We start from the raw sequence: 21,077 nt of genomic DNA, 5'->3' as shown, positions 1-21,077 counted from the left end.
CATAAACATCCTCTCTGATAGCTGCACTGATACATTTGCATTATATTCATCTACTGTGTTTTTAATGTGCACTTTAAATGTAAATAAAGGTAATTCATCAAAATGATTTTGGACAGTCATTCTACTATTTAATCACACCTCAGAATACAATATAGATGGAGACACAACGAGTTATAGTGCCTTATACTACAGCTGCTACTACTAATTATTATTTAAAATATTTTTTTAAATGGCAGATATATATATATATATATATATATATACACACACACACACACACACACACACATATATATATATATATATATATATATATATATATATATATATATATATATATATATATATATATAAATGGGCGCTGTTTTCAAACGGCTCCTTTGCACTGTGCAGTATTTCTGCTAGATGGCAGTAAAGCAACACAGTAAATGTGTTAAGGACGTGGACCGCTGTTCTCTTCAATGTTTCATCAGGAATACTGTTCATCTGGATTAAATCACATGTCATGACACGATGTACGACATAATCAAGAAGAAACAAAAAACATTATCCGTCCGTACGCCCAGTTTATAGCCAGTGATGACAATGAAGAGCACATAAATTCAAAGACTGTCAAAGATCCCCCTACAAATGGGCTGTGACTCTTTTTGATCAAAATTGATTAAATTAGATGGAATGAAACAGTAGACAATACATACGTTTGATTTAATGATCTTTCAAATATTTCCCTTAAAAGTTATTTCAGAGCAATGCGCGTGCGTTCAAAATACACCAAGATACGACAGACACAAATATATAAAACACAAGTGTGTTACTTTCATTCCTTTTCCTCATGGCTTTCTTTTTTCCCTCTATCTGATGGAGCCATGTAGCTCAGAAGAGACGGACTCATGATAATGACAGATGTGAACTCGGGCGGAGTTCAGAGCTGTGAAAACTAACTGCACGCGCTTTAACCAGAGCGAAGCTCTTTCTTCTTCGAAGGCGTTTACCTTCTGATATCATACATTGGAACCTTTTTTGCTGGATAATGCAAACAACGCTTTCTTGAAACGCAGAGTTGCTGCCACCAGCACTAGAAATAACGACACAAGACGCTAAAGAAAAGTAGGCTGTGTATCGCACGAGAGCTTCGAGAGGTGAGTTATTATTGAGTTATAGTGACTTCATCGAGTAATCATTTCCATTCACAAACATGCAGGGTTACATGTTAACGTCTGAAAGGAAGTAACATGAACATAAAGAGTTCCGTTGTGTAAGATTTAGAAAACAACAACCTGACCAAAAAAAAAAAAAAAAAAAAGCTTATAACAATACTGCGGTAACCAAAGCATCTCATCTGAGCGTCTTTAGATAATTGCGTTATATAATCGTGTCTAAGATGACAAAAACGAGAAATCTCTTATAAATGCAGTTGCCATACGTGCCAAGTTCCTAGAAATGCCATTTAACGTCATAATGTTTGAATTAAGGTAAAAAGGACCAAGAAGTAGCCCAGTTGACCTGAATTCACTTCAAAACATACCTGTTTTGAAACCATTTATACATTTATCTACCAAATATCAAGTTGAATGAATCAAAAACTGTCAAGTGGTGTAACTTTACTTGCATCTTGAAGACATGATTATGTATTTGTATTTTTAAAACGCTAATCATATTTTAAAACAAACATATTTGGCTCTTTGTCTTCGACCTATGCTAGCTTTTTTTTTCGTTTCTCAAAGTTTTTTTTATTTTTTATTACACAGCATAGATATTTTTGAATTAATGCTCCAATTAAAACAAAATTCATGTAACTTTTAAACCAAAAATGTAAAAAATACATGAGAGATATGTGCAAGCATTTCTTTGTATCATTGCATCTTTAATGTCATTTTGAATAACTTAATCGATCAAGGCAAAAGGAGCGCCACCTCATTCCACTTCACTGACCCAATATCTATTTACTTTTTTTTTTTTTTTTTTTGCAGTGGGAGAACTTTTAACTGCAGGTAGACTGTCACAACCTCCATTCATACTGTTTTACAGTTAGCCATTCTAAACTTTTTTTCAAAACATTTTTTTTTATGTCTCAACACCTTATTGTAGTCAACAGGATGTTGTTGCTTTGTACTATTTAAGTGAATATGGTTTGACACTTGAGCAAAAAGGTGATGCTTAAACTGCAGCACTAAGTCACAGATGCTTGAATAATTGTCTTTGAGCACATAATGTTGACCTTTTCAAAAATAAATTTTCTTGATTTTCTTGAAGTGTAGTTGAAGTGGAGCTAACCCAGAGTGTTAATGAACAAATTAATGTGAATTGACATGAGATACTTCAGATTTCCCCTTTGCTGCTAGTTTGCACACTATTGTAACATGAATTCACTTACAATGAAGTCTATGTGGCAAAACAGAAGTGAAGCTCTTTATATACATATATATATATATATATATATATATATATATATATATATATATATATATATATATTTCTATAAATTATTCCATAGGTTTTTTTTTTTTGAACAGTAAAATTATTTTTTAGCATTGGGCCTACAGTGCAAAAATAAACTTGGGTCCATGTGATGAACTATATTTTTCCATTTAAAGAGTTCTTTGTAAATAATTTTTTTTTTTTTTTTGTGCATTCTGTGTGAAACTTACTGCATTTACTTACCTGAACTACGACTACAATCTGCATTGTTTTTTTTTTGTTTTGTTTTTTTTGCCTTTGCTTTAGCAAAGCTTTAATTTAAATGGTTAATAAAATCATAACAGTATACTCTGTGTTTGATTACAGCCCTTTTCCACTCCTTGATGTCTAGCTGTGTGCTATCTGGCACTGAACCTTGGAGATAAGTACTGAAGTCAAGGGTTGAGTAGATGATCACTTAGGTTAAGTCATCTCGGATACATGTTGCCATTTTGACCTCAAATGGGAGGGATAAGACACTGAAGGATTTTATGGACATTATTCCCAGACTGCAATGATTGAACTAGGAACCAAGGTTAGGTGGAGGATTTCTCATTTGTGGGCTATCATTTTGGCATTGCATGAATTGCACGTGTGCTGTCTGGGTGTGTGCTTTCTCGAGTGAGATTTAAGCACACACTGTTGAGACTGTGTATCCTGTTTTCCATGGCATCACAGTCATTTGGAATGTGTCATTATTCTGGGAATGGTTACCAACACCGCTGCACTATATAATAGTAATTTAAATACAGAGTTCATTAAGAATCCGAGCAACTCTTGGGGTTACAAAGATCCTAACGGATCAGAAAATGTTTCTGTTGTTTATAATTTAGTGTAACCAGTTTGTCCAACATGTTTTTTTGTTTTTTTTTTGGCCTTCATTTTCTCAAAATCAAACTTTGAGTTTACAGTGAGGCGTTTGTAATGTAAATGGATGGGGTACAGTATTTTAGGGTTTAAACGCTGAGATATGAGTCTAAAAAAGAAAAAAAACATTCATTCTTCTGTCAAAATCTGTGTATTATTTAAGTTTAATTCTCAATTTTTACAGTCCTTTAGAGTTTTAAGGCCTTGTGATGTTATGGTGACAAAATAAAAATGAATATAACTTTACAGAGAAAAGGTTAGTAAGCAATTGTTACACTAAAATCATATTTGTATATATTATTAGTTATTGTGTCTACATGTGTGGAACAGTATTATAACTTACTTACTATTAATTAAATTCTATTATACAGTAAGAAACCCAGATAGTTTTTTTTATGTTGACAAGCTGACATCAGTACCACTGGAAATTATGCATAGTTCTTAAATGACCTGATTCAGATTGACTTCCTTTAGTTAACATTGCTAACATTGATGTACTGTGATTCTATGTAACGTGATTGTGAAGTCATTTTCTATCACGCTTCGTCTATGGTGGTGGTCATAGCCTAATTGTGGTCTGTGACATTAACAAAGAAAGAGACAGTGGTGCATCAGTATCTAAGCAACAAGAGCCCTCTCTTATTCCTCTTGTCCTGGCGTGATGGTCGTGTTCTGTGTGCGTGTGTCTGCGGGCACTGATGTGTGTGGAAATCATAGGGTGTTTTCATGTTTAGTGATTTTGAGGAGTTGGTTACCAGGGGACCATGAACCCAAGCATCACAGTCCCAGACAAGTTATTTTTGTGAGAAAAGGTCTAACAATTATGTGTATTTCATTTCTTTACAGTGTTAAATGTCGCTAATTTAGAAATGTGCGTATGAAATATGAAACAGTAGGTTTTATAGGGTTGCTGGGATATTGCTGTCTAAAAAGAATTGGACATTAAGATATACAGTGGGGTCCAAAAGTCTGGTGAAAATGATTAAACTGTGCATTCAAATTATAGTAGCATAATAACAGTTTGAGTGAAATTTTTACTTGATAATTGTTTAACCTTGCGGGAAGACCAGACCTTTTATATATATATATATATATATATATATATATATATATATATATATATATATATATATATATATATATATATATATATATATATTTAAAGCAATTTTCATGCTCATAAATGTGCATGTTTGAGTGTCTTAGAAATAGTGCAGAGTTATAATCATATTTAATTAAAGAAAATATTAAAATACTTAATTTTTATGTCATAGTACGTCTTTGTTTTAAAATGTTCTGCTTATTCCAGGTTTAAATTAGATTCTGTTTTTACTGAGTGAATATTACTTTGCAAAGGAGTATTTAAGAAGTAATACTGAGAAGAGTTTTGTTGCCCCCAGGGTGTGGGAGAGGAGGTACTCCCATCTCCATGGCCTATACTCTGGCCTCAGGCCCTGACGCGGGTCCTGCCATTGGGGCCCAGCACTGCATCACAAAGGTAGAGCTCTCCGTCTGTGGCTCCAACCTGCTGGACCGTGACGTGGCATCCAAGTCTGACCCCTTCTGTGTTCTTTTACATGATGTGGACGGCAACTGGGTGGAGGTAAGAAGTGATAAAAAGTGTTCACTTTCCACTTTACCTTCACAGATCAGTGGAGTTATTGTGGATAACACAGGGTCACCTTTAATAAAATCTGATGCTAGTTAGAGATAGAATGGAGAAAGCAGACTGACATGTAAATATGAAAGAAAAGAAGATGGAATTGGGCAGAGATCTCTTTGGGGACAAAAGCAAAAGCTGGAAGCTTAGAAAGCTGAAAAAGCTGGCATGTAGGAAGATAAAATCTGAGGGAAACAGGTTTTAATCTCCTTGTACGCTGAATAAAAATGAACCTGTGTCTGTAGAGTCTCTATGGGACTGTGCCCTCAGCGGTCCACTCATCACAGGCCAGTGATGCTGGTCAGTAGGACAAGCCGGCACAAGAAATCACTCTTCCACAGCACACTGTAACCATGGAAACACCAAGAGACAAACAAAGGAATGTGTCTGTAGTATAAAAATGCATCTTAGAACATGATGCGTTTAAGAATTAAGAACATTAAATGAATAGATTTATATACGGATAAATAATAAACAAAGATTCTGCCTAAGATCTCTTTCATGTTCTCATGATCTATTCACCATTTATGATGTGTAGTGATTGTATGTAAAAATAGTCCCATTGTCATCTCATCTATTTTTTTTTTTTTTGTATATAAAGATTATACCGTTACTACAATATACTATAACATACTGTTGTGCTGCCTTTAATGTATGATGCTTGAGGTTATGCAATTTTATACAATAATGAGATAAATAAAACAAAAACCAATAGAAATGATTACAAAAATAATTACCAAAAACTTCAACTAGAACTTTTTTCATTAAATAGTATGACAATGCCAAAAAAAAATGTTTTTCTCTAAAAATACTTTATTTTTCATGCATGCTGTTTTGAAAATAATGTTACAATGCCAAACAAATAATTGTATTACTAAAAATATAATTTATTTTTATGCAAAAAATATTTTAAGATTGATTTACTTTTTGATTTCAGGATGAGATCTGATCTTACCTGGCCAGATCTGACCTGAGAATATTGGTAAATTAATGGATCAGCCTAATTTATTGGGCTATCATTAAATTTTAGCATTTTGGTTTACAGTTTATTTGCAAAGCTTAAATTAGGCGATAATCCACATCTTTGTTTTACACTACTGAAAGAGTAGTGTAGTGCAAGTTTATGTAGTAAATCCTGATAATCACATGTCCTCTGCTTTAATCTCATTTCAGTTGGCTCGAACAGAGACTGCTGTGAACAACCTGAATCCAGTATTCGGTGTGAAATTCCAAGTAGATTACCACTTTGAGGAGGTCCAGAAGCTCAAGTTTGCCATGTTTGATGAGGACAAATGCAGCAGCCAGCTTTATGAACACGAATTTCTGGGCGAGTTCACCTGCACACTGGGAGTGGTACGGTAGCACTTTCATATTTTCCATGCTTCCAGATGAATCTGCTATATGCTGTTTCACATCACTTTAATTAGATAATCTTAAGTAATTAACGTAAGCTTTTATGATCTTAGGATAAATTAGCTCTCTGTATCGCCTCTGCTTGTGCATTTTATCAGGCCATCTGTTTTGTTTTAGATTGTGTCAAATAAGAAGCTGCATCGACCACTGATTCTGGCTAATGGCAAGCCAGCAGGGAAGGGGGCTATCACAGTAAGACGGCATATAATACACTATAACAGACATATGCTTTGATGGAGTTTGTACTAGAGCATCATGAAATGCTCCGTTTGGTCTAGATAACAGCCCAGGAGTTATCAGACAACAGAATAATCACCCTAACCATGTGTGGGAGGAAGCTGGATAAAAAGGTGAGTTAAGAGGTTGTGAAAACCATTCAAGCACTTTAAGAAGCGCTCAGGGATAGAGGATGATGCTTTTGTTTGTGGCTGTTTTTCAGGACTTCTTTGGTAAATCAGATCCCTATTTAGAATTCCACAAACAAGGGGATGATGGCAAATGGATGATGGTTCACAGAACAGAGGTTGCTGATATTCTCATTTAGAAACACTTTTGTTCTTATAGGTTTATCATTTGTTAAGCGTGTGTTTCAGGCTGTATTCATCTATTTAATGAAGGCAAGGAAGAGAATAATAAGCGTTTGTGTGTGTGACTTCAGGTCATTAAGAACACTTTGGATCCTGTATGGAAGCCTTTCACGGTGCCTCTAATCTCACTTTGTAATGGAGATGTGGACAGAAACATCAAGGTGTGCATTTATATTGTATGACTTTATTTAGTCTTATAGTCTATGTGTGTGAAGTTTCGCAGTAGAATTTTGTCTGGGGCATTTAATGTAACATGTAATATGAAGATGAAAACATATTCCCGCTGAGTTTAAATTAAACTAATTATTTGTAGCTTTACCAATTAGATTATTATTTTAAGTTAAAAAAACTATTTGTCTTTGGCACAAAGCATGCATTTTCACTACCATTTAAAGTAAGGTTTTTAATAAAGATATGAATGCTTTATTGAACAAGAAAGCATTTTTTAAAACTATATATTTGGTCCAGATTCATGTTCTTTCATGCTAAACAAAAACTGTATCCCATCTTACACATATTCAAAGAACTACTAAGTAGTTATGTGTTTGATTTTTCTGTTGCTCATATCTCATCTCGTCCTGATGACCCAGAATGAATTCTACAAATTTGATCAGCATCAGTTTCCTTTAACATGGTCATACGTGTCACAACTCACAGTAAACGTGTGATGTCACAGGTGCTGTGCTACGATTACGACAACGACGGAGGCCATGACTTCATCGGCGAGTTTCAGACCACCGTGAACAAGATGAGCGAAGCACAGAACGGAGTGGAGGTGGGCTTGCCTTCAATTAACACTGTAGAGATTCATCATTTCCAGAATGTAGGAACTAAATGCGTGAAGTAAAGCTTGGCTCGCACTAATGCATGCCACTTTTGCGCCAGAATACTATGTGAGTACTAGCTATGGTTCATTATCTGGCATAATGAAGCTGAGAATAAGTGTGTGAGAGAGGGAGAGACAGAGAGAAAAGGAGAAAAGAGGTGGGAGGGAGAAACAGAGAGAGTAACTGTCTCTTTTGAGATGCAAATCGTTCTTATTTTACCGCTGCCTTGTTTACCAGAACAAGCATTGTGTTTCGCCAGTCACACATTAACACATGTTCTCCTGGAGAAAGAGTTAGTGTACTAATAAATGCCCTTTTACTCCTTTCAGGTACTGACATTCTTTTGCACAGCCTTAGCTAGGAGATATGATGTATTTTGTGCCATGTTGTGAACGAATCAAGCTCCCGCAGTGATTGTCACCCCTCTGTGTTCACATTTCACTCGAATGCTCACACTAGAATTCACAGATGATGCTGATGTATTAACATTTCAGAATAGACAATGTGGCAGTATAGTAGCCTTTATACAAAAATATCTGTCTCGACCTTGAAATTGCTTAAGAGAGACCTTAAAATAATGTTTTCATTGGTTCAAATAAAGAAAGCTGATTAGTTAGCAGATTTATTATATTAGCAGAATTGCAGCTAATAATATCAAGAGACCAGGATAAAATATGAATAATCACAGCAAAGGATAATGCAGATATTCAAGATTGCTGATATAAAATTATTATTATTATTAATTATAAATACTAATATTTGACAGTATTTTGCTTAAAATGTTAATAGAATTATTATTTTAAAATAGAATTAATTAAAGTGGACAATAACACAGTGCTCTCTGTTCACAGGTTGAGTTTGAATGCATTAATCCCAAAAAACAGAAGAAAAAGAGCTACAAAAACTCTGGGGTCATAATAATGAAGTCATGCAAGGTAAGGAAAGAAAATGGTGACATTCGCTGTTCACAGGCAGCAAAAAATGCAGTTTTAAATACATTCTGCTTGCACATTAAAGCACTTTCCATGTTCTGGCTTATTTAATTAAGGCATTTAACTGTGGCTTCGCTGTAAGGACAGATTAGTTTAATAGTGCTAAATCCCCTTTAAATAACATGTATTAATATCGGCACAAAACACCTGTCTCTCTAGCACCATCACCATTTAATCACCTCTATTGATGGATTCAGGCATCAAAACAGAACATGATTCAGTTATTCTCCCTAAATCTCCTTTTGAACTCACTTTAACAACCAGTTTGCAACCTTTAGCTGGAGGGAATGTGAAAGGGTGGTGACATGATCTGGATATGTTAATATAGAACGTTTTGCTGTGTTGTTTCTTTGTTAGATTACGAGAGACTACTCCTTCCTGGACTACATTCTGGGCGGCTGTCAGCTCATGTTTACTGTGAGTATGATAACGTCACCTCTGGAATTGTTTTGTTTTGTTTGTCAGTGATTTGAGGGGAGTGGGGTTCATGCAAAAACATCATTTGAATGCAGATGATATTTAAAATATACTCTGCCACTGAGAACGATTTTAGCTGAAAACCACAGTGGCACAATGGTAAAGTGTCAGATTTGAATGGTGGATTCGTTTGATGTTTTACATGACTGAATTTTGCACAAATGATTGTTAAAGTCAAATTTGTTGAATCCAGTACTCTAAAAGCTTTCCGTACACTGTCCAGTTGAGCAGGCTCTATATATGGTTCTTTTATGTGACTCAATTGCTTTCACCAGTGTGATTGGTAAGAAATTAAGTACAGAAAGTGAGTGAAATTCACAGGTTGCTATAGTTACAGTGTGCTGCAGTATAGAGGTCCATGTCTATCATTTGAAACTAAAGACAGAGAGACACAGGGATGAAAAAGAGAGAGGGAGAGAAAACAAGAGAAGCCGTGTGAGCCTCTAAACAAAGGAAAGTGATTTCGATCTTGTTTGCATGACGGCACCTTATGATGCATACTTGTTGGTTGCCCTCACATACAGATTTCACCAATGCAGTTTTTCTGTGTCAATTATTTTTATTTTTTAATAGTTTCCTATCAGTTAAAGGATTAGTTTATCTATAAAGAACATTTTATTCACTCTGATTTTGTTTCTGAACCTGTTTGATATTCTGTCTTTTGCTAAAAACACAAAAGGCTTTTCCATTCAGTTACAATAAACAGGGACTGGTCATTTTAAGCTTCAAAAAGGAAGCCAATGAATCATAAAAGTATCCTAAAATTGGTCCATATGACCACGACTTTCTACTGTTTTCTTAGCTTACTCAACCTTCCAGTAAGCTGTTAACTGCTTAATAAATGATGTTAGAATCTTCATTTTGGGGTGAACTTTTCCTTTAAGGTTGACAATTGTTGAAAGTATTTGTGAAGACACTGGAAACATCTGTCTCCAATTTCTTAAGCATGTGATTTCAACATAGATTCATGGTTTAGGTCATTTACTTTCACTTTCTTGCTTTCACTCCATCATTCTCAGAAGATCCAGTGTGCTGGTGGTTCTTCTTCTTCTAGTATCTTCTTCAGTGCCGCAGCTCTGAGCTCAGTTTCTCAGTCCTTGTGCAGCTTCAGTGCAGCTGTTTACCAAGTGCTCAAAGCATCTTTATAAAGCCAGTCGAGCCCAGGGTTCAACAGCAGGCAAACAGTCTCATGAATGCACCATTCAGAAGAGATGTTTTCTCTTTATATTGAAGATGGAGAAAGGGCTTATAGGATTTTACTCACCGTAGGAAAGGACATTGCAAAATTCTGGAGAGGATAATTGGGCAAGGTTTGTTGGTTAGATTTATTCATTTTAAGGAAGAACCAAAATTTTAGTCTTCAGTTGTGTTATCTTATTTTAAGCTGTACTTCTTAAAGAAACAGTTCACCTAAAAATGACAATTCATTCATTTATGGTGCCATGTTGGAGGAGAAAGCAAAATACCTCCTTTATTGTTCAACAGAAAATTGAAAGTTATATGAGTTTGAAAGGAGGCTGAGTAAATGATGACAGAATTTTAATTTATAGCTGAACCCTTTCTTTAATACAGTGTGAAGGGTGCATTGTATATTCCATGACTGCATATTTATCTACTGCAAGACAGATAGTCTTGTAAAGAAACAGTTGTAACAACCACACCAGAGAAAATATAGTAGACATCACTTCGGTTTATACTCATGCGCTAAACTTCACAGCTTGGTCACCCAGAGGCCATGACAGTCAATGTGTGGATGACTACAGTAAAGGGCACCCTCATTCTGTCACCTCCTATTCCCCTCGTCCTATCATTTCCACCCTCTTCCCTTTTTTCATCCTCGGGGGGAATGATCATCCGGTGTTTAGGTGTTCTCTGTGAAGGTTAGACACAGGGTCCTATTGGTAAACATGTTTTGTTGTAAGCATGTAGTTGGAGAACGTTTCTCCTGGATCTTGACTGCCATAGGACAGAATTATCAGATCTCAGCTTGAGCAGATTTGACGGTTCAGCCTCCCTGGTGTTAACAACATCGCCTTTAGCTATGAGCTTTGATGCCTCACTAACTGAGGAAAAAGCTTATGAAATGCATTGTACTAACAGCTGCTTTTTGTTTTTTTACACCAGTCCAGTTGGCATGCATTAGCGTATTACATTGTGAATGTGTGTTTCTCTAGGTTGGCATCGATTTCACAGCGTCCAATGGCAACCCTAGGGAGCTGTCGTCTCTGCATTATATCAACCCAATGGGCAGCAACGAATATCTGTCCGCCATCTGGGCTGTAGGTCAGATCATCCAAGACTATGACACGTATGTAACAGTGTTTTTTTTTTTTTTTTTTTTTAAAACACACAATTTAAAGGTCTACATATGGGCACAAATGCAGTGTCTGGTAAAATCACACTCCTCCTTATTCACACTTCATGTCCACAGGGACAAAATGTTTCCTGCACTTGGATTTGGGGCTCAACTCCCACCTGACTGGAAGGTGAGAAAAAGTATCCATAACAGTGTGTGCATTTGTATTTGTATTTAAAATGTATTTTTGTATGTTTATTTTTGTGCATCTCATACTAGTTGTCCTGTGAAATAATCAGAATTGTATGCAAAAGGCTGCTAAAGCTTTCGGAAGTGTGAAATGGAAATGAGAATTTGAAGTGCAAGACAGAGAAGAGGCAGATAAAGAAATTAATAATACTCACATATCCCAATGTTTATGCAACTGCCATCCCATCTGCGTTGCCATGGCACTGGAGTGAATACAAGGAAGTCTGAGGGGGGATTTCACATGGAAAGAATTGCACCTGCCGACTGCGCCATTTCTTCGTATGCATTGCGTTTCTTTTATCACTTATCTAATCCACTTGTTATGCCCAGTTATGGTGATCTTCTCTATCATTTGATGATTATCTGCTGCCATGATCAATATAAATTGTACACAAACATATTAAATTATATCAGCACAACATGAAACACGGCACTTGTGCCAGAAAAATAGCACCTGTGGAGTTTTGTGAATAAAACGTCTTGCAATAAGTAATGACAGTGACTTATATATGCTATATACACTACCATTCAATAGTTTGGGGTCAGGGTGATTTTTTTTAAAGACGTTAATACTTTTATTTAGCAAGGATGCATTAAATGGAGCAAAGGTGACCATAAAAACATTTATGATGTCACAAAGGATTTCTTTTTTAAATAAACCTATAAATCAAAGAAACCTGGAAAAAATGTATCACAGTTTCTACAAAAAATTGTTGTTGTTTTTTTTTTTTTAGCTACTGATATTTTTTTTACTCTTTATATTCCAGGTATCCCATGAGTTTGCAATCAACTTTAACCCCACCAACCCTTTCTGCTCAGGTGAGGCTCAAAAACATGTTCTGTAGCACCCACAGATAAAGTTGAGTTAGTATCTGTGATGGTGTTTTATGTGCATGCAGGTGTGGAAGGGATCGTTCAAGCTTATTCCAACTGCCTGCCTCACATCCGCTTCTATGGACCAACCAACTTCTCCCCCATTATCAATCACGTGGCCCGCTTCGCTACCCAGGCCCTCCAACAGGACACTGCTGCAGTAAGTGCCTGAACATTCAAGAGGATCAGAGGTTTTCGTGAGGAAAATTAGAACGGAAGTCTAGTTGGTTAATGTAGTCTTATGCTAGGAACAATCCTATGCTTGGGATAGTAAGCCAAACCTGTTTTGGAAGTACATTAAGCTTGTTCAGATTGTATGATAGCTTGTACATTGATAAACTGATGGATTTAGCAGATCACTTTCTGAAACGCTTGCCATCTGTTGGCCATGTCAGTCTCACATGTGAAGCTAAAGCACTCTGGAAGTACCTCTGGATGAGAGAATCTGCTAAATGTTTTAAAAGCAAAGGCACATTACTGACTCTTACTTCCGTCCTTTCACTATTTAGCAGTTTTTAACAGTTAGTGGCCACTCATTAAATGGATGGAAAAGCTCGTCCTCAAGTTTCAGACTGATGTGTGTATGTCCCAGCACAAAACCGGACAGCAAGCCTCCACTTAAAAGCCTTAGTAGTCTTATTGCATCCCATTACGTTTGCCAGCTTGGTCTGTAAGACTATGAGGAAAGACTGGAGTGGATCCAGACACAATTTGCACAAATCTCTCCACTGAGAGAGGAACAGTATTACTCTGTGTTCCCCTCAGACGTTGAAAGGAAACTGTAAAAGCTCCTTGGTTTCCTAGATAAGTGCAACATTTGAGCGAGGCACAGACCAGGGCTCACTCTTTTCCATGATAGCACAATGTGTCTGTGCTTCATCAGGCAGGGTGTTCCTGCAGCTTTCCTTGGTGAAATTTAGCTCACTCTGTTAACTTCCTGTGAGCATGTGCAAAATTTGCTTTTAAAAAAACTCTCTCTCTCAGCTGTGGCTTTGTAAGTGCCTCTTGGCTGTAGCTGATTCTGAGATAGCAATTTTTAATGAATTGCAAACCTAATCAACTGTAGACTGATTTCTTTCTTTGATTTCTTCTTTGTGAAATGTTTTAAATGAACATACAGTGAAATAAAGGGTGCAGTCAAGTTCAAAGTTCAAGTCAAGTTCAAAACATGAATCATAGAAGTACCTTTAAAATCTATATAACTTATGTGCTATCGTTTTTGATGCCATAGTAGCTTTGTGGGAGGATCACAAATTTGGAAACGCAAACCTTCCATCTCAGCACTGACATGTGAGTCAGATGGACTTGATGGTATGTTTTATGTACTTTCAGGAGTTTGCCAGCCTCTGGTCATCTTTCACTTTCATTACACTACCGTTCAAAATCAGATGAAAAATAAATAAAAATCAGCCCCAAACCTTTGAACAGAGTTAAAAAAGTGGCTAGGTTGTACAAAAGAAAATAATTTAGAAAATAATAACAGAATATTACATTTTGAGTCAACTAGAACTATTGGTTTCCACCTGAATAGTTTCCAATGGGGAGTTGGATCATGGTGCCATCTTTAGATGACATATTTTTCTGCATTTGTATTCACAGAGTGGTTGTATATATGTAGATGGAAGAGAAGTCAGTTATCAGTCTTGCTGGTGTTGTGTGAGTAGGATGGGTGTGCCTGTGTGGTTGTTTGCTTTTGCAATAAACAACAGGACTGACCCTGGCTCAGCAGAGCCTAATTGCTCCATAAGCCACTCACAAAATGTGCCTCCGGTTGTTAGTTCAAAGTCTACTGAGGGGCTTTGAACAGCACAGTGCGCACAATTTCTCCTGCTCTTATTATCAGCCCAGTGGAAATAACCATTAGAATCCCTTTTCAATTATAGCTATTTATAGAAGTTGATTCAGCAAACAAATGTCCTCTCTTTCCCCCCAGTTGTTCTTTGGTTTTAATGACTAATGAGACTTCGCCCTCGGTTCTGTTCTGTTTACAGGCCAGCAGCACGACCATCTTCAGAGAAGGATAAGGGAGCGATGCCTTTTTGTTGTTGCGAGGGAACAAGCCTACATAGAATGCCAGTGCATTCATCAAACCGACAACTGGCAAGACACAGTTTGATTAGAACATTTTTTTATACTGAATTTTAATCTTATAAAAATATGTTGATATGGATAAAAAAGCATTAAAAGTCATTAAATGGATTTGGCGGAAATTTAGGCCTTAATTGACATTAAAGGTCATTACATTTTATATGTCATTCAAATTTTTCAGATGGTTTATATTAAAAGAAAAATAACATTACATAATTAACATGAAATAATATTAGTTTATTTTGAATGTAGCTTTCTTGATAATAACTTTTTAATTTGCTGTTGCGGGTTACATTGGGGTTGTGGATACAGCAAAAACCGGAAGCTAACAATCAATAAAAATGTCTACCTGTTAGATTGTGTTTTATTAACGTCTACACCTACCCCAACCCTAAACTTATCCCTTACAATAATGAAAAAATAGTAATTATTGTTGTACAGTGAGAGAAAAATTACGCTATATTGATGTGAGCATGCCCAGTAGTTTTTGCTGTATCCTTTCTAGCCTTAACCGTACATTGTGTGATACAAACGCAGAACCAGTTTGGTAATTGCCTCCGGCTGGTGTGAAATTATGTAATGCTGGATGTTTGGAAAGCCGCGGACTGGAACATAGAGGAGTAAATCTTAGAGCAGAGAATGTAAATTTAGTAAAGTCTAAAAAGAAATTGGGAAGTGCAGTTGAGCAGTTTCAGCTAGAATGATTTTGATTTTAGTGACGCGCTGCCAAGATGGTGACGGCTGGTTCTGCCCACTTTGGGCTTCAAAGATGCTCTTCAGAAACCTACTGGAGACATCATGGACACTAAGTCAATGTTTTCATACAGTCTATGGGCGCACCACACTGTCTTTTTTTGGTTGACTTTTTTTTAATCAAGAAGAGAGCAGTGCATGTTGCTAGGCAACCACTGAATCAGCTGTCCTGTCAGTCTAATCTAGGATTAAATCAGGAGCACTCTGAAATCTTTGGTTTGAAATTAAGTAAACTGTCATATTAGCAGAAACTTAAAAAAGAATACAGCTCAAGGTAACCCGCGACAGCCAGCACAAGTTTCTCCTCCATCATTGCAATCTCTGGACGTTCCAAGCAACTGTAAACTTCCTTCACCACAACAGAAGGCCTGCCTCTCCATTCATTCGATTGGACAATGGAAAAGAAAAAGGCAAATGACGATGGGTGTTTTTCTGCTCAGTTAATTTTTTTTTTCTACTTCAGGCGCTGATATTATTTTTATCATTTGAGCTTGGAATGAATTAAGACCTGAAGTACTGAATTAAAGACCTGAAGTACTGAAGAAATGTCATTTCATAAAAGCTGCATTATGGGTGTGTAAATTGAGTACTAGAACACTTGCCAAGGTAATCAATCAGTTGTATGTGTCTGTAAATATTCAGTTTAGCCGTGTATGTGTTTCTGCTCTGGATAATGAGACGCTAATGAGCCTGCGCCTCAAAAGCCCAGACATCAGAGGCCACAGCAGGGAAGAAGAGGTCGCTGTCATACACAGTCCACTGTTAGTGATGCTAGGCAGGTACCGTAAGAAACCCAGCAGCTAGCAGATACTAACTGCATTTAAGCCTGTCCAAACAGTGTCTGTGTAAAGGTTAGGGAGTCCAGATGAATTAGGGTTGTTCGTCAACATACTTTCTGCTGTGTCTTGTGGGTTTTCGGTTTGTTTTATTTTGGTAACTTAGATGGTAAGTGATAAGACAGCTTGTGTGACTTTGTCATGTGCTGAGTGTGTATATTTAGGAAGGTTAACACCATGGTTACAGGAAGTGTTGCCCACAGTGTCTCAGCAATACAGTATGGTGGTTAGGGCAGGGGGCACGGCCTTGTTCTGTTACGCATGACTGTACTGTTCATTTGGTCATAATACACATAAGGGAAGAGGGCACGGCCTTGGATTGCATCTATTTCTTTTCCAGATAAATGTCCACTGTTAATGTTTCCTTCTTGATAACAATTTTCAGAAATCTCCACCATGATGCTAGTGTGCTCTGGGTCATTGCTATATGGTTGCTAATGTGTTCTGGGTGGTTGCTAGGGCATTGATATGCAGTTGCTAGGGTGTTCTGAGTGTTTAAGTCACTTCATCGTAAGTTGCTTTGGATAAAAGCGTCTACAGAATAACTAAATGTAAATGTGTTTACTGGCCTAAGTCAAAAGAATTTCTGATATTCTGATCTCTAGATATGTCTTGGGTACCCCCTTATTATACACTACTATTCAAAAGATTAGTTTTTTTAAAGAAATTAATACTTTTATTCTAGGACATATTAAACTGATTAAAAGTGACAGTGAAAAATCTATTTCAGATAAAAGCTGTTCTTTTGAACTTTCTACTCACCAAATCAGGAAATTATGTTTTAATATTAAAAAATATTATGTTATGAAAATATTATTGATTTTACTGTACTTTATTATATTAAATAAATGCAGCTTTGGTAAGCATAAGAGACTTCTTTCAAAAACATTAAAATAATCTTTTCAACTCTAAACCTTTTAACAGTGATGTAAGTGTAAGATTTTTTTGTCATTATTATTGCCCACCAGTTTAAAAAAATTGTACATCCAATTGTTTTTAAAAAAGTGGTTGTTATGGTCTTCCAATTTGTTTCTATAAGTGAAACGTCAAAAGAGCCCACCCTACGAGACTATAGTATTATAATGCCTAGTGACTTTAATCAAATTCTTCATTTAATACAAGTCTGTTGGATTTTGCCTGTTTAAGTGCTTGCTTAAGTATACAACACTAATACGCTATAGACTGCATAAGTGATGAAATATATTTTTTAGAGCAAGCGAGACAACACTTAAGAAAAGTGTTTCATTATGCAACACTGTTTGGAGGTACTTAACTCAAAGAGTAGTTGTCCACAACAGTGTAAACTGTAGTAAATACTTGATTTCTATCTCATCTCACCACATCTCACCACACTGTTTGCCTATTTAGGTCACATCAACAGCTAAATTTAAGGCCAATTAGCTTTTGTACCAGCCTCTAAAGCCCCAGTTCTTGTTTAATTTCTGCTGTGGCAGATCAAACATACTTCTTTCCATTTGTGCAGTAGGGCTGGACTCCTGGAGGAAGTATTGAAGTATGGTGTCCATGAATTAGGGCTGGAGAGACAAGCCATGCTAAGTGTTACTGTCAGCGAGGAGCTCCCACGGAGAGAAGGAGGAAGGGAAAGTGACAGCGTAAATCCCACCACACATCTACTCCAGCTCCCCGTCTGTCTGTCTGTTGTGTGCGGGGGGAGGGCGGTGTGGCACATCAACATGTCTTATTTTCCTTCACTATGTCTTTGTATCTTGCAAAAAACCATCGGATTTGGGGCTAGATGAAATATCTGTCATTAGCAGCTCTTGCTAAATACTGTTGTTCATAATTAAGGGTTAGAGGATTTTCAAAACATCAATTCGTGGAACTTCTTTTTTGCTAAGTGATTATATGTACGATTTTCACCAGGTGGATGATAAAAAACTTTCTATTAAGCACAAACTCCATATTTAGGGCCTCGAACTTAGGGCTTGGGTAAGTAAACTCCCAAACACTACAGCAGCCACATAGCAATGCCTTAGCAACACATTAGCAACCATTTAGAACACCCTAGCAACTACCTCAAATGCCTTAGCATCGCCATAGCAGCACACTAGCAACTACCACAAGCAGCTCAGAAACACCCTAGCAACCTCCAAAAACACCATACAAAGCATAGCAACTATCACAAATATCTTAGCAACAGCATTGCAACAACCTAGAAACAAGCCCAAACACCTCAGCAAAGCCTTAGCAACCACCCACCACACTATAGCATTGTAGATTCCATTTCTAATGCCTAGAAAATAATATAAAAGTTATTATTTTGGACTTGGGTAAGTAACCCCCCCCCCCCCCCCCAACACCTTAGCAACCATGTAACAACGCCCTAGAAACCTCCCAGAACAACATCGCTAACAACCAAATACTTTAGCAGTGCCCCAGCAACCACCTTATAGCACAGAGCACCTTAGCATTGTGATCTATGGCTTAGAAAATTAAAAGAAATGGCTTTTCTGATTTGGGTTTCAAGAAACGCCCTGGCAACTGCATGTTCTAGAAGCTTGGGACCTGGGTAAGTAAACCCTCAGGACATATTTGCAACTGCATAGCCACACCCTAGCAACATCTTATAAAATCTTAGCTATGTCCTAGCTACCGCCAGAACACTTTAGCAATGCCCTGGCAACCATCTAGAACACCCTAGCAATAGAAAAGCAACTACCCCAAATGCTTTAATACCTGCATTGCAACCACCAAGAGTACCCTAAAATTGTTGACCCTAAGTCTAAGGACTAGAAAATCATAGAAATGGCTCTTCTGACTTGGGAAAGTAAACCCAAGACACATCCTAGCAACAGCATTTCTTAGCTTCTGCTTTGTTAATTTGTGGGATTTAACAAGATGCTTTCAGGAAGTGCACCAAATTTAGTGTATGCCATGTTTGCACAGTTTAGCACTGTCATGAAGCGATGTGCGCATGTAACCTTCCATAGACTCCTTTTATAGTTTTCTTTTCCTCTTTTGCAGCAATACTTCACGCTACTTATCATTACTGACGGTGTGATCAGCGACATGGATGAGACACGTCATGCTGTAGTTCAAGCCGCCAAACTGCCCATGTCCATCATCATCATCGGGGTGGGCAACGCCGACTTCAGCGCCATGGAGTTTCTGGACGGAGACAGCAGCGCACTCAGATCCTACACGGGAGAGGAGGCGGTCCGAGACATCGTGCAATTTGTCCCATTCAGGGACTTTCGTAACGTGAGTGTTTCCCATCCTGATTTCCTCTCTTGATTCTACACTGCTTCACTTTTATAAGGATGTTGTCATAGGGTGCATGATGCAATGCTTTTAAAATGGTAATTGCAGTGCCAGGTCTAAAGGTCTTTCCCGAGCAGCATTCAATTCTCAATATTATGCAGATGAATTGACCCAGAGGCTTCAGCTTACGCATATAATCAATATTTCTGTTGCCACAGACCTCTGGATAGTTTCTTGTTGTTCTGAAGTAAATCCAATCCTGGATCATGTATGTAAACAGAATCTTCAGTAGGAGTGCGAGTGGGCGGTCTGTGGGCCATGTGATTTCCTCAACAGCAGGAGGGAACGGCCAGCACTCCCTCATTTGGGCTCCATTCAGAGAAAATTAAAATTAATTTAGCTTAGAGAGAATATGGAAGGAACTGGTGCCAACTTTCACCGCCACACAAGCGAACCTGTCTGCCATTTCTTCATTTTCATTACATGGAAGTGGATTTAACAATCTAACAAGTGGTCACTGCCAACGTGTGCTCAAATATGCACCCGCAATGATGCCGTTGCATGTGTTTGTTGTTCTCGCAGGCTCCGAAGGAAACTTTAGCCAAATCCGTATTGGCAGAGCTGCCGCAACAGGTCACACAGTATTTCAAACAGAGGAACCTGTCGCCTAGCAACACAATGCCGGAATAAGCGCTGGAGGCCTGGGGTTCACACTGCATGTTGCCAAAACCTGCTAACTGTTTACAGGCCACCCTTGACCAATTCCATGGACAAAGTGCATGTTTTTTTTCTGTACAGAAGTGTTTTTAGTAAATGTTTTTATTTATTGGTTTATATATAGACAGTATACTGTATATGATGTATTATCAATCTAAAGGCAACAGCCATTTGTGTGTCTGTCACAAAGTATGTAACAGTATTGAGCCGAATGTAACTTTATACTACTATTTTTTTGTGTTTTAAAAGAAGTGAAAGCTAAAGAGTACTTTATGTAGTGATTTGTATTCAGTGATTATTGTATGGTACCATGGTCAAGCTGGTGTTTTTGGAATAAAACAACTTGATTGATTCATTTGGACTATATTTTCAATTTCTACAAACTGCATGAAAATTTGGCATAGTTGGGGTTTCAGTGGATGAGAGAATTTATAAATATATATTCATTTCTGTTTTGAAGAGTATTGAAAGTCCTGTGGTTTCAGAATGACATGAGGAGGAATAAACAATTATAGAAATTTTATTTTTGGTTTTCCTATTAACCAGTAGCCATTTAGGCATTGTTTTAGGTTACTGCAGCCATTTGAATATCTTATTTAACACAATAGAATATTAAACACTATTAATGCTGATTAACATAATTATTTAAAAATGTCATACATTCACAAAAATCTTTCAATTGAATATTCTGAAAAAAAAAAAACGCTGAGAAATGATTTTTTTTCCTCCACTGAATTTTCGGTTTCACTCAGAAACTTGCATT

At 37.0% G+C, this 21,077-nt stretch overlaps 1 protein-coding gene across 1 annotated transcript; it reads left to right on the top strand.

The window, feature by feature from the left end:
* Positions 1 to 626: 626 nt before the first annotated feature.
* Positions 627 to 20,669, top strand: LOC132156189 (copine-2-like). Its single transcript, XM_059565085.1, has 16 exons — positions 627 to 1,139; positions 4,725 to 4,927; positions 6,158 to 6,337; positions 6,515 to 6,589; positions 6,676 to 6,747; positions 6,837 to 6,920; positions 7,056 to 7,145; positions 7,661 to 7,759; positions 8,663 to 8,746; positions 9,161 to 9,220; positions 11,455 to 11,588; positions 11,712 to 11,766; positions 12,593 to 12,644; positions 12,725 to 12,858; positions 19,361 to 19,597; positions 20,180 to 20,669. The coding sequence occupies exons 2-16, from the start codon at positions 4,754 to 4,756 to the stop codon at positions 20,285 to 20,287; spliced, it is 1,638 nt and encodes a 545-aa protein (XP_059421068.1). The 5' UTR covers positions 627 to 1,139; positions 4,725 to 4,753; the 3' UTR covers positions 20,288 to 20,669.
* The last annotated feature ends 408 nt before the right edge of the window (positions 20,670 to 21,077 follow it).

The sequence above is a fragment of the Carassius carassius genome, chromosome 13, assembly GCF_963082965.1.
Source record: "Carassius carassius chromosome 13, fCarCar2.1, whole genome shotgun sequence".
Classification (NCBI taxonomy): domain Eukaryota; kingdom Metazoa; phylum Chordata; class Actinopteri; order Cypriniformes; family Cyprinidae; genus Carassius; species Carassius carassius.
The sequence above is the reverse complement of the archived record's forward strand: the minus strand, read 5'-3'. Positions and strand labels throughout refer to the sequence as shown.